The sequence below is a fragment of the Centruroides vittatus genome, unplaced genomic scaffold, assembly GCF_030686945.1.
Source record: "Centruroides vittatus isolate TY-2023 unplaced genomic scaffold, ASM3068694v2 contig_884, whole genome shotgun sequence".
Classification (NCBI taxonomy): Eukaryota; Metazoa; Arthropoda; class Arachnida; order Scorpiones; family Buthidae; genus Centruroides; species Centruroides vittatus.
Genome location: NW_027122576.1, coordinates 1,890,809 through 1,905,595, shown reverse-complemented (window position 1 = coordinate 1,905,595; position 14,787 = coordinate 1,890,809). Strand labels below are relative to the sequence as shown.

Below are 14,787 nucleotides of genomic sequence, written 5' to 3'. Positions count from 1 at the left end.
AAGCGTGTGTATAAATATATGTTATAAAAATGCGTGATAAATAATGTGGGAGATTGACCCATACTTTGCGTGAGGTTTCGCTTAGAAAATATCGTTACTTCTACCTCATACACAGTTTAAAAAAAATGTGGCAATGTCGTTGCCGGATTTTCCCGGCATTCTTTATTTGTTTTCATCCCTGATAACTGATACCATTACCTTTATAAGTCTCGGGCGATATTAAGAAGATGGGGCCATCTCTCGAAATAACATTCCGATTTTTCCGAAAATTTCTACAAAAATTCCCCTCTAAGACACAAAACAATCTTCAAAATTTCAGAAATTTTCAGCAAAAGGCACAGGAGTTATTAAGCTTCAAATTAGGTGAAAATAATCATGCTCCATCCACACTAACAGCCATACATACAGGGAAGAAACCCCCCATCTCGCAACGTTATAAAGACCCGCAAAAACGTGAAATTTTCTATGATTTTTGCATTTATGGGGTGACTTTTTGACCGATGGCCAAACTTTTCCCGTGTTATATAATACAGGAAAGTAAGTAGAGAATAAAAAAAAGGACAGAGAAGAGAGTTTATTTTTATGAACAGTCGTTTACTACTGCTTAAAATTCTCATTTAACGCAACTCGAGATATCCTGATCTTCCTCTATCATTATCATACTGAAAGCTTGTACCATTCTGTACAAAAGTTGTCCTTGCAGCCAAATGGAACGACAAAATGTCAAAATGTGTTTGAAAAGAAATTGAAATGAGATCATTTAAAGAGGAAATGGGAATTTGTGAAGTGTCGATGCCCTCTTTATATATATATATATATATATACACACACACACACATACACACACACTTATACATTATATAAGGTTGTTCTATATATAGCTCTATACTTATCGCTGTATTGTACAGTACATCACTGTAATTTACTTTAAAAAAACCCCCCATTTTTTATAAATTTAAGCTTAGAAAGTTACGTAATTCGATTTAAATAAAATCAATTTTACGATTGGCTACTTCTTTTAATGAAAAGAGAAGCGTGTGTGTGTGTCTGTCGGCCCGTTCGGTTTGATTCTACTAAACTGAAGCCTTGATGATTGAATTTGGCTTGTTTATCGTGTATATCTATCTATCAGCTAATTTTATAATATATATAATTGCTTAAATACTCTTTAATTATTTATAAAATCTAAAGAGCTTAATAATAAATCATTTAATATCGTCGCGGATTAATTTGTAATGTTTATTAAGTTTATAAATGCTTGAATTAATTAATTAATTTTGGGAATTATAAGGTGCGGGGGTCGAAAATGGTTCCATTTTTTTAAATACCCCGTTTTAACGTTTTTCGATTTGACGCTTTTTCCGATTTTTATTGATCCATAATAACATTTGAATAATATTTATGTTAAATATTATAATAACGTCTTTATTTTAATTTTTTTCATAGTTATAAAAATTAAGCTGTGGAAAACTGTAAAGTATGAAATTTTAATGTTAAAATTTTTAAAATTTTGCTTTAAAATCTTATTGAAAAGTGTAAAAATGCTTATAAATGTTATTCAATTTTTTAAAAAAATATCGATTTTCTAACGTAAAACAATGAATAAAACTCTAACAAAGCAGCAAACTAGAAGAAATTTATCCAAAAAACCTTATTATTATTATTTTTTCTAATTAAAAAACAGTTTAAAACACGATAATTTTATTCTAGATAGTAAAATGAATAAATAAGTTTTTTAAAGTTTAATTTAGTCACATTTAAAAAAAAATTTTTTCAAGCGATTTCGACTTTTTTCTATCGGGTTTTAATTTATATAATACGCGAAAAAAATAAATTTAAAAAATGAAATAAATATTAGCGGAGGAAACAGATTAAATCAACGTCGATATCGGTTATTTCCTAAGCAAAAAAAAGAACAATTTTTAAACAATGTTAAAAGGTAGGAAAACAAGAAACTCGATGCTGAAAAACAGATGCGGAATCTCTCATATGTATTAAAAACTGGAAAAATCACGATCGAAGAGCGCCTCCAAACGTTCATCGTACGAACTAAAGTAGTCGCTTGTTTCGTCTGCTGCCATTCGGACGTGTGCTACCGATCGAGCGTTAACATTGGACGAAAATGGCGTGTTTAAATAACTTAATAACGTCTTTTTAGAATTAATAACGATGTATTTAATTCATTTGTACGTTGTGTTAATCTTTATCTGTGTCCTAGTTTCTAATATTCAATCGTTTACCATTGAAGACGATGATTCGATCAACGTAACAGCAAGCTTCGGTAAGTCTGAGTTTTTCTCGCTTATTTTCGCGAAAATTCAATTAATTTACGCGTAAATCGTCGAAAAAAAGTCATAATTATCCCCCTTACTCGACTAATGACGTTTCAGCGTTGATAAAATGTTTTAAAACTGTAAATAAACTTTGCATAGGAGAAAAATACGTTTAAAAAAAAGAAAAAAAAAACCACTTCAGACACCAGCCGAGTTGGATTTTACATTAAGATAATTAATCTAATTTTAATTTGTATGACGTAAAACGTGTAAATGCCATTCATTATTTATTAAGTATTTTTTAATGTTACGACGTTTAGAAAGTTGAGTGTGATTAGTAAAATTCATAACTTTCGCGTATATTAACTTAAATTCGACTGAAACAACACTTAAAACACGAAATGTGGTGTCCGTAAATGACAAATATTGCATTTGTCTAATTGGATAAAAACTTATGATGCAATTTTGAATTTTAAATGATTAAGTGATTCTAATTGGTTTAAGAGACGTGACGTGTTTTGAAAAATTTCGAATATCTTCACGGTAATTGGTTTTGACGCGTGTGACGTATTTCGAAAATTCGGATAACATTTATCACGGTTTAGATTGTTTATTTTTTCGGGCGAATTAATTGGTTATAAATCGGGAAAATGTGTATTGGGAACTCTTGGTTAAATTTGAAACTACATCGATAAAATCTAATTAAATTGAATATAAAATTATTGTGTGCGAATTTAGTTAATGTAATTATAAATTATAATGTACAAATATAGTAAATTCTTCAATATAATGCGGTATAGAATTAATTAAATTTCATAGATGTGGAAGACAGGATGTCATTCCATTATCTGCCTTCTGGATTATCAATAGTTCTAATTGGAATTGTCAGAATACCAGTTCGATAATAGATTGTGAATATGTCATGATAGACCTTCTTTTTTTATCATTTAGTTATTAATGGTAATAATCTGTAAGAGCTCCTTTTTTTATTTGTTTTTATGCTCCGGAGTTATTATCTCACGAAACAATCAATAAAAAGAAAAATTGTTTTCAGAAAGAAAATTTATATTAAGAATCATTAATGTTCGAAAGATTATTCCTGGAGGATAGATTTATTTAATTAAAATTGCAATTTTTATATATTTAAATACTTCTGGGCAAATTTTTCAAAGTAAAATATTTTAATTGATCGAAATATTACGTCTTAAATGAGATCGAAGTAATTTGAAAATTTAAAACTATCAACAGATCGCGATTGGTTAATACGACGTGACGTTTTTATAGTTTACTTTAATCTTTTCCTAATTGGTTAAATTGTTAGTGACGTTTTTTTTTTAATGGAATATTCTCTAATTGGCTGAAATTTCTATGACGTTTTCAAAAAAAAAATTAATAAATGAGTTGAATTGGTTATCAAATTTGTGACGTTTTTTAAAATTGTTTAAACATTTCACTCTAATTGGTTAAAGTTTTTTATTTGCTTTTAAATTGAAAAATGAGGGAATAAATGAAAAATATATATATATATTTACTTAGAAAATAATTTAGAGAATGATTAAGTTATATAAACTCACTTTATAAATGCTTTTGAATAATTATGTTTGCCGTAATGCTGCTGGAGATTAGCGATTGTATCAATGTAATTTAGTTCATATAGAAAGCGATTTATGTGCGGAAACTGCGATAAAAGCAGGTCATGTTAAATCATTTCAGTAAATGAACCTACCGTAACCTCTCATCACTTCATTCGGGTCCCGACTAATTGTATTGTCTATTAATAAACCCTCTATAAAACTTTAATCGCAAGTACCCTTAAGGTAAATTTCCGAAAGGATACACTTATTTTCCACATACTTGATTCATTCATTCGGGTAAAGTTGGCATTTCTCCTTCTGACACGGAATCATACGTGTTCGGGCACTAATGAGCCACTCACGTACAGTAAAGTACAGTACTGTACATACACATCAAATGCCCTCCCGATTATCATACAAAGGAGATTGCTTATGTGTCAGCGTAAGAATGTCTGCATTCTGACCCCTTTGTCAGATGACACAGAAGGTTATTCCTATTTGTCAAAAGTCGACCGCATTAAGAAGAAATCCGGAGAAAACTTTACGTTTTGGACTTAAGAGGGGGGAAACGTACTTGACAACGTTCCAACTATCTTTAATGGAGTTAAGATCTTGACGTATTGCCACGCCATTCCAATGTTAAACTCCACTTTTTCCCTTTTTACATAACACAATTTTGTACGATTCGTATCTCGGTTGTGTGACGTTAACAATAGTATAAAGGAGTTTATAATCCACGCAGTTTTCGTATTCTTAGTGCGGTAGAAATAGAGTTTGAATTTTTTTTAATAGAAAAAATTACTTTCAAGCATCTATCTTGGCACGAAATGTAACCGATCATCGTCGTATCAATCAATCTTCTTGCACTTATTGGTTGTTGAAAGTACAAAACTGTGCTTGGTAATCGATTAACGTTATTACCTACGTCATAATTGAGTACAAATTGCGACGGAGAGAAAGAAAAAAAGAGTATAAATGAACTAGAATATATAAATTTGAAAAGTTTTATAAATTAAAATCGACATCTTTTAAAGTATCTTAGCATGCTTTAGCGATTATAGTGAAAGTGTAGCATTTACTAAATTGGGAAGTTCTAATTGATTACAACGAAATTAAATTCCTATTACTGAAATATCCCTTGTAATTAAAAGTTTTATCAAAGTTTACATTAGTTGAACTTAAAAGGAAAGATTTCTCTGCATTTTAACTATTAATTAATGCTAATATTTAATGCCAAATACCTCGATTTTGCGCGTTTTTTCCTTAATAAATCTTATTTGAAGTTATTTTTATAAATTAAAAATTAATATATATATATATATTTTAAAAGTCCTTAATACTCTAAATTACTCGTTATAAACAAGAAAAAAATTACCGTATATAGAGTTTTATACAGTTTTTTATTAATCGATAAATTTAATCAAATAGAATTTTAATTAAAAAAACAAAAATTGTTTATGTCGTAGTCAATAGCGAAATATTTTTTACGTAGTTAAATTTTTTCTGCTTGGATTTTTTTAAAATCTCTTTTTTGTTTTTATATTTATAGAAAATAAGTGAAGTAATGTAAATAGTATCATTTTTTTTAATAAGAAGGAAACGGATAAAAAAATAAATAAATACTTTCTATATAATTAGAAAGGAGGAATATATATAAACAAGGAAAATAATGGAGAGTGATCAGGATGATCTTACTTTTCAATTGGTTGCAGTTTTCGGTTTGTCAAACAGGTTTGAAGATTTAGCTTCTGCTACATTTACTTTCTTCTTTTTGTTTCTTTTTTTCGGTGCCAGATATCCCCCAACTCATTTGCCTCCTAGCAAACAAATGACCTTTTGTTTACAGTGAAAACCACTCGTGTGATTTCAAGATATCTTTCGAGAATGATACCGTTTTCTGGTCAAGTTGTTTGCTCCCCAACCGTTTCTTTGCTATCGCTGTGACGGAATTGGTTTGATGTAAAAGACATCTTCGATTTTTTACTTGACATTTTATCAATTGTTTGTCCTGCTAACGGTAAACTATACAGTCGATGTTTCGAGTACAGTACATATCGTTCTACATTTACTTGATCAATGTGAGTTTACGTGTGTATAAACTATTCTCGAAAAATTAATACATCGAATTTCTAATTTTAACTTTAAGCCACCAGATTTTAAGTAAATAAATTAATCAAAAGTGAGAAATTGTGAAATTAATATTATAAATGACATTGCGAACATAAGTCGTCCTTTTTAATATACTTAAAGTACTAACGTTTAAAATTTTTAACGCCGATTGGTTGGTGGTATGGTTATCTCAACGATGATTGGTTCAATTTGAATATCGTCCATTTTTTTAAATTTTCTTAACTAATCGAGATAGTTCTGACATATCTGATGCTCGGTAGCTTAAGAATCGCTGATATATATATATCAGCGATTCATATATCAACTAGAGGTCATATGCTGATATACAAATATATATATATAGGCCTATATATATTTTAACTACAAGCGAAACTTCGATTTATCGCCAGTATTTGTTCACTTCCGAAATTGGCATTAAATCGAGTTTAGCGCTAAACTGGGGATTTTTAAGCTATGGAAATTAGATATAGTGACGAGATGTACTGTACTATACCTACAAGTTTGATGGTCACGTGATTTGGTGATAAAAATGTCGTTTGCAATGCTAAATCACGCATTTAGTAATTCGTTGATCTATTTAATATTTATGGGAAAGATCCGTTCAATTGGCGCTTTACCAAGGTGTCACTATTTAGGAGGACGCTACGTAGAGGTTTTTCTGTATTCTATTTATTTACAGAATAAAAAATTAATATAATAACACAAGTTAAAGTAAAAAGAAAATGTAAATAATCGATTTTTATTGGTTAAATTATTTAAAAAACGGAGCAATTTGCATATATAAAAGTCACAATAAGAAGAAAAGGAGGGGGAAAAAAGTAAACAAATTATAATAAAATACATATATAACCTTCTCGTATTTTTTCATTGTCTGGCAGCTTGCCACTCTGTGAAATAAGAACAGATGTTATAATGTAAGAAAGTTTGCCGATTAAACCTTTCGTATGAATAATAACTAGAGGTCATATGCAATTAAATTACAATGAACCAGAGAAAAAATTAGAAAAAAAAATTATATGTTATTTTTCTCCTTCCATCTCCGCATTTAATATTTTATTGGACTGATCTGAGATAAGTAATAGAATTCTTCTTATAAAAACCAATTATAGCTCCAGGCTGTAGTTTAGTCGATTTGATGATATTCGAGATTACTTAATTTATATATATATATATATATATATATTCCCTCTACTTGCACTTGCGCTGTATACGAAGAAACTTTCATACTAGGAATTATTGATCTTAAGCAAGTTATTCATTTCTTCTACTACACAAGTCCTACTCCTCTCTCGTAAAGAATAGTGGGTGTCATTTGACGTGTGACAACCTGTCACACTAACTCAGCATATCCTGTCATTAACTTCTACCAGGTGATGGACGGTTTGCGTGACACAAACCAAAAATAAACTAATAAATACGAAGGACTTTCCCCCCTTCCCCGTGTTAAATTATACAGAAACGAACAAACATCAGCTTGCTTTACACATACCAAATGTATGGATTTCTCTTCGAAGTTTGCTTTATTAATCTTAAACATTCTTTGATTTATTAGTAGATGCTTGGCTTGTCTCAAATGATACACTCAAGGGAACATTAGTGGAAACCAGGAGAGCAGAGATAAAGGACGTTATGTTACGAGATTCTCTCTGCCCTTTAATAGGGGTGAAGTACGGGACAAGTAAAATAAACAAGATAAGATTGTCAACATAAATTGATAGCAAATGACACAATAGCTTTATTATCAGGAAGTCAATCTATACATTCGATAATTTATAAAAAAGAATAACGTTTCTTTTTTACTGTGTCCTGCCATTGTCTGGTATGTTCTAGTTTCTATAATAATTTTAGGTTAACTTCTTAAATTATACTTAGTTGCTACTTATATATTTTTTTCCTTATGCCATTATTACCTTCTCGATAAGTGTTATTATTAACAATATGAAACAAGCTAATACAGTTTTTTCTTTGTTAAATTAAGAATTCCGTAATAAAATACTTGAAAGGTCTGGTAGTATGGGGGTGAAGATTAAAATTCTTCACTCACGAATGGGTGAAGAAGAGAGAATTCCTGTATTAGAACCTGGCTAAAGTATAATAAAGCATCTTAGTAACTGGATATATGAAAGACTATCCTGATAGCGTAATAAATCACGTTCGTATTGATAATAATTTACTTTGTTCTCTTCTTTTTCCACATATCTTACGTTTCTACTTCAGCGTGGATTGCCTGACTCGGAGCATAAACCTATCATTTTCCAATTCATCTGTTCTTGTAATTCCATCAATACACTGTTTACTACGGACAAAACAGTTTGGGCTATCGATCACCCAGTTTTTATTTCTGTATTATTTTTCGTTCTGTGCCCTGTTAATTTAAATAAATTCATAAGCATTGGTTATCTACTTAGGCGTAAAAAAATCATTAATCTATTAAGTAAACTTAAAACAGAGAATTTAATTTAGAAAAATCAATACAAGAGCAAAAAATAACGAGTAGTAAATATACAGAATTTATTAAAATTATAATTAAAATTTATTGTTTTAATCACTAAATTCAATATTCTTTTTACGGTGTGGATTTATTTATTAAATCTCAAAAAAATTGACGGAGGTGTAAGATAAAATTTATAACCGTATCGACTTATATATATATATATATATATATACTGTACCAGTTTTTGAAATTTATTAAAATTAAAAAAAAGGAAGACTGTTTGTCAAGGTGTATTATCTTTATTGCTGTTTCATATTAGTGTAGATTGGTTGGATGCACCCTGATCGATAGATGATATCACTGGAAGTACAATGACATCATTTAACGATCACAACGTTAGCAGATTTCCTACACAAATAATACTGTAGAGGCACACCGAGAAGGGAATACATTAATCATAATTCGTAACTAGGAACATAATATTCTAACTCTACCCCCTCTCTACATAAAGTCCTACGAACGTTATTCTATTAACAGTATCATTATCATATCTATACATAAATCAAATTTCGTTCGGATTAACTGTATAATATTTTATTCAAGCTCCGAGAAGTCTGCATTTTATTTTCTTTTTTTCAAAAAGGGAGAGAGAAAGCGCATGTGTCCACGGGCTAGAAACTTTAAACACGTCTCGAGCCCCTAAGGTTTAAATTGAGGAAAATGATAAATGTATACACAACAAAGTAAACGTAGATACAGGAAAGTGAAACTTTTCGAAATTTAATGATTTATTTTAAAGTCGAACGGTCGATGTAAAATGGCATTCACATGTTTAGCATTCATTGGGGGGAAGATAGTAAAGTGAAAGACGATTCTAACTGTAACTATATCAGATATCTTTTAGTACATGCGCCTACTGTTAGACACAGCTGGTGACTTTAGAAGATGGTGATCGACTTTAGCCGGTCTCCTGTTTATATTTTCAGGATAAACATGCCTTATTCAAGAAAACAACCGTAATGCTAGTCTTATGTTAAAAATTCTGTTTCAGATCAAAAATTCTTCTTGAAGAAGAATCTCTACTTCTATATAAAGTGTAGCTTGTATATATAGAAGTAAACTTATGATATTCTAAAAAAATTAAATTGCTTCTAGATATTTTCCTTTAAACTATATTTAAGTTCTTTGTATACTTATATAAATTGAATTCAAACCAAAGATTTTATTTTTGGCAATGTCTGCTTAAATCCATAAAATTTAATGACGTTTTTTAACGTAAATGGAAATTATAAATCACGTAAAAATTATATTTATAACTCAGTTTACAAACGTATAATTGTCTTTAATATGTTTTTTAATGTATCCATTAGGAAAAAAATATACTTAAAGACATGAATTTATTTATAATTTATGAAAAAAAGTCACGCAAAAATGAAGAGGAGAAGAAGAAGAAGAAGAAGAAGAAAATTTCTTTTTCCATTTCGTTGTTACTCAGTTTTTATTTTTTTTTTTATTTTTTTTTTAATTTTATTTTTATTATTATCGACAAAACAGGAATGGGGATGAACTAGACGAACACGTAAAGGTAGTAACCTAGTAAAAAATAATGCAGAATAAAATCCGAGTTACGTCTTCCGTGACTATATCTTAAGCCAAGTTTACAGAAAAAAAAACAAAAGAAAAATCGTGTTTTATACTAGAAAACCTTTATCATAGTAATCATGCGAAATGCAATACGCTTACCGAAACCTTATACAATCCAGTTTGGAGCTAAAAACACGTATTTTTTTACTTCATTTTCTTGGTTTTCTACCCCTTTTTGACCCCCAAATGATATATAAACATCAACATAATAATAATCTTCTTATCGATTAAAAAAAGGGGCAGTTAAATACGTCTTCTGCAGCCGTTTCCTTTACCTTTCATCCCTTTAATTTCATTGTTCAACTTGGCCTAACCTATATTTTATAATGTAAACTTGTTTTGTGTTAAAAAAATATATATAAATAAAATAAAGTATTTTCTGTATTAAATATATAAATAGAATAAGTTTTAACTATTTAGGAAGTTTAGGATTGGTGTTAGAAGATGCACACAAATCACATTTGGGGTTGATCCCGCAGGTAACAGAAATCATTTGAGCATCACCTCCTCATCGATATTCGAATCTCGCAAGCATCCGAATAAATTAAACCGATATACGTTTAAATTAATGATAATTAAAGGTTTTAATAAAGTAAAGATTCCCATTGATTTCTTGAAAAATCGATACATTCGTTTCCTGTTTAAGGACCTTATAAATATGCAGGGAAAAATCGATTTATTGCCCCCATTTCTAGATTTTAGCTGTGTGTGTATATATATAAGCAGAATAGAATTTCAGATTACAACATTCTTTCCCTAGAGCAATTCATTTTCTAGTCTCTATTGCCAGCTTTTAAGAATCGTTATGCCATGCATTAACTCAGTTTCTCTACATCCTAACATAAAAGTTTGACTTTCAATTTAATTTAGTCATTGATCCGGTCCCCCGTTCTATTTGTGGATAAAACGAGTATTTTTTAGGATCTATCTTTTTAATATCTTATATCGATTCGATTTTTTAATATACAAACACTTTGCGATGCTTAGTTTTAACTCGTTTTATGCAATAAATGCGCTTTTTAATTAAGAAATTTGGCTCTAAGCTAATGAAAGTTGGAGTTTTAATATTCGTTTCCTTGTTCTACAAGGAAATTTTCGATTGAATGAAGGTTTAACCGAGATCCTTATAGATAAATTCCTTCTGTTCTGGATAATAGAAGGCTACACACGAATAGAATAAGTTTATATGTAGCTGTAGGCTTGTTCTCATTGAGCAGAATAGCTTTTTTTTTATTTAACTTTCTTATGATGAATCATCATATCGTGTGTTCCTTCTACTGTAAATGTCGGAATATATTATTATAAATCACTCTGAAAGTACGTCAATCGTGCCAAATTTATGTTTATTTTATAAATCAATAATCGGTTTAAGTATGGAAAAGTAATTCATTTATGTCAGGCCTTAAACTAACTGGTAAGGCCCCTTACAATCCATGTTACACATTGCACGGGGTGTAGGGTCTTAGCTAGTATTGGATTCCGAATATCAAACTGAGATCGAATATCGACAAGTGTATCGCATGCGCGTGTGAGGTTCCTAAAATGGAGGCCCCACACCTAAAACTGCCACCTAAAGTTAATGAAATGATAAAGGAAACAAAATATAAGTATTTTTCTATAATTTATGCAAAGTATAATCGAAATATTGGCATACCGTTTTGTTATTGGACACGAAAAGTGTCAATATCAACTAACAATGTTCATGTATCTTACTTATAAAGCAGAGCACCGCCTATAACTTTTACCACATTTTAGCACATAATATACACAAATAAATTATTCCTTTCTACCTTAATCTATTTTTATAAATAACTATAATATTTTACATTAATATTCGCATCAATCGTGTTAGATTTGTGAGTGTATTACTTACATATCCGAGTTAAAAACAATCGAATTAAAACCAATAATGAGTAAACTAAGTAAATGCAAATTACTTCTAGTCACACCATTCACGTGTTGTTAAAATTGAAACTAATTATAAATTTACAATAGGAAGGTAATGCTAAGTACGTTTAATCTACACGTATCAATTGATCTGTTATACAGGCTACAATAATATAATAATGAAATATAATATATACACTAATTCAATATTTATAATCATCTCTTTACTTAATTCTCTAATCCCTCTTTGATATATTTGTTTGAATATGTTAAATAAATTAAACGCTAGTTTAATAATAATGTTAGTGTTTTTGTTGCATTCCTTATTATTTATCCCCGTGTTGATGTGGAAATCCGAGTGTGACAATGTCTAAGTCAAACAAAAAAACAAAATATATATATATATATAAAGCAGGGTTGATATTGACTATACACAGGAGAGAATCGGTCATGAATGTTGCATATGGTCAATCTTTTCGTGACCACAACTCTGTTTTCTCTGAATTTATTTACCGCTGTCGATGTTTACTCATCTTTTTTGGGGGGTGCTCTTCTTACAGTAGAGAAATTTTAGATTATTTATGACATATTTTCCCGAAAATAAAATATATCCTCTAGTTGCCCGAGTTGGATTGAATAAAACATACCCACTCCATCCCCCCCTTTTCTGCTGTCGCTTCGTGTGTTTAAACACCTTCTCCCCTATTCAATCGGAATAATTAAAACGAGAGAAGTCAAGTAGAGTAATTTATAACTTTACTATTCACTGATGTATCCGGGATATCGATTAACCGGGTGTAGTTATGGATATATATATCCTTGGCATTCTACTGTTCGAATTTGCTAGAAATAAAATTCATTCTGGAAGTTAGAGATGATAATCTGCTAGCTGGTTGGAACTGTCATCTTCAGTCACATCTGATATCAGCAAAGAAAGTTAATCGATTTTCCCCAGTTTCTTTCTTTCATTTTTTTTTTACCTTTTTACTTTTTTTCTAGACATTCTTCCACAACTTTCAGTCACGCAGTCTAGCAGGCTTCCTATAGAAAAGCGTAGTTATCTCAGCAGTTTTGCAGCACGGCATCCCAAAACCGTTTCGTATCATCTCTCGTTTTGATTATCTCCAAGTCTGAGCGTGATTTCCCAACAGGCGATTGCATCTCATCCCTTGCCAGATATCTTCTATTTGTGTAGATTCTAAGGAAAGTATATCTAGAGAGAAAAAGCAAGATGAAACGGAGACTTCTAACATTTAGATTTTTAAGTAATTAACGTGAAGTGGTGGATGGAAACTAACGAAATTCGATCCCGTTTTCGATTTATCGCTTCGTAGAAAATCTCTAGACGAGGGCTGATCGGTAAACCATTAGCACGAGCGAGTTACGTTCTGCTTCGATACTGGCCCATCCCGCAATTAGTTAAAAACTCCTAATTACCCCTATCCGTATCCATTGCACTAAACGGATCTGAGTGAGGGGGTCCTTTTTCCTTAAATTGTTTAAGTTTATAAATATTCTCGATTCGTGTTCGTCATTCCAAATACCGTAACGCGTCAATACATCACGGCATAAGTCGATAGGACACATATATTTTGCCAGTGCCGTGTCCTTCTATAGAGTCACGTAGGTTTCCGTTACGGAGTTGATGGATCGTAGGCCGAATAAACGTGTCAAAAGAAACAAGAAAACTCTATCTCCGCCGACGTAAAGTAACCATCGACGACCTAGAAGGATGAGAAAGTCGGTCGTGCAGCGAAACGTCTCTCTTGTCAATTGGATGAGCGGTGGAGGACGCATGACGCATTTTTATCTGCTTGGCAGCCAGCAACAATGCCTTTCTACCACGCACAATGGCTTGAACGATGTCTTTCTCTAGGCGTAACGTATTCTTTGCACTTGCTTTTAACGTCCTCCTGATGGATGCGAGAAAGAAAAGCTTTTTCTTAAATGTTTAATTAACTAAATTGTGTTACCGTTATGTAAGGTGAGTGCGGGTGAGATGCCCTGGCGGGATCTACGTCAGGTGACTTATAAAGCTAAGCTTGGGAGACACACTGAGAGCGTTTTAATTAAACTAAATCGACAGAAAATCCATCGAAATTATGTATATTTTTACCGTTATTACGTCGGAAATTGGCCGTTTCTGAGTTAAGAAGAAATTCGGGAAGATGCCGTACATTTTAAGTTATCAACGAAATGACTTTTTAAATTACTCGGATGTCGTGCAACCTCGCAAGTGCCATTCCTAAAATTAATACTTCTTTCCGCAAACATCGACTAAATTAATATTTCTCTGTTAATTTTACAACGCGGGCATCCCGGATGACGACGTAGCAGTCCGTCCTCTCTCTAAGGAAACTATGCTCTGTATTCACAATAAAAGACACCCATCACGAGTTAGAAGTTTCTTGTTATAAATCTAAATTCATTCTGTGAAGGAGAGACTTAAATAATTTTAAATTGGATACGTTTCTCTTCTTCTTACTCCCCATTTTCTGGTTATTTTGTCAGATTTTTCCATGAAGTTGAATGATCAACGATGCGGCGGAGTGTGAAGTAAAAACAAAGAAAGTGATCAGCTGACTGCTCAATTTTGATTGGTTCGTCCCTTTAACGAATTGCTGATCGAATCGAATTTTGCTAATCCTTAAAAAAAGGAAGAAAATAATAAATTTTTTTATCTTTCATCATCCATTGTAAATGCTAAAGTTCGATAGAAAATATTTCTAAATGATAAAAACATTTCTATTTTGAAGAAATTTTATTAAAAAATAAAATAAAATAAAGAATTTATTTAATAAAATACATTTTTTTACAATGAACTTTTCTACAAAAATAAGGGTGA

General features: G+C 30.8%; 1 protein-coding gene across 1 annotated transcript in view; it reads left to right on the top strand.

Annotated features, from left to right (window-relative positions):
- The first annotated feature begins 2,067 nt into the window (after positions 1-2,067).
- The window catches only part of LOC136983677 (uncharacterized), a 37,958-nt gene continuing 25,238 nt past the window's right edge, over positions 2,068-14,787 (top strand). Inside the window, exon 1 of the mRNA XM_067280488.1 lies at positions 2,068-2,281. Coding sequence (XP_067136589.1) covers positions 2,170-2,281 — 112 coding nt within the window. The 5' untranslated portion in view covers positions 2,068-2,169. The remainder of the gene's footprint in view (positions 2,282-14,787) is intronic.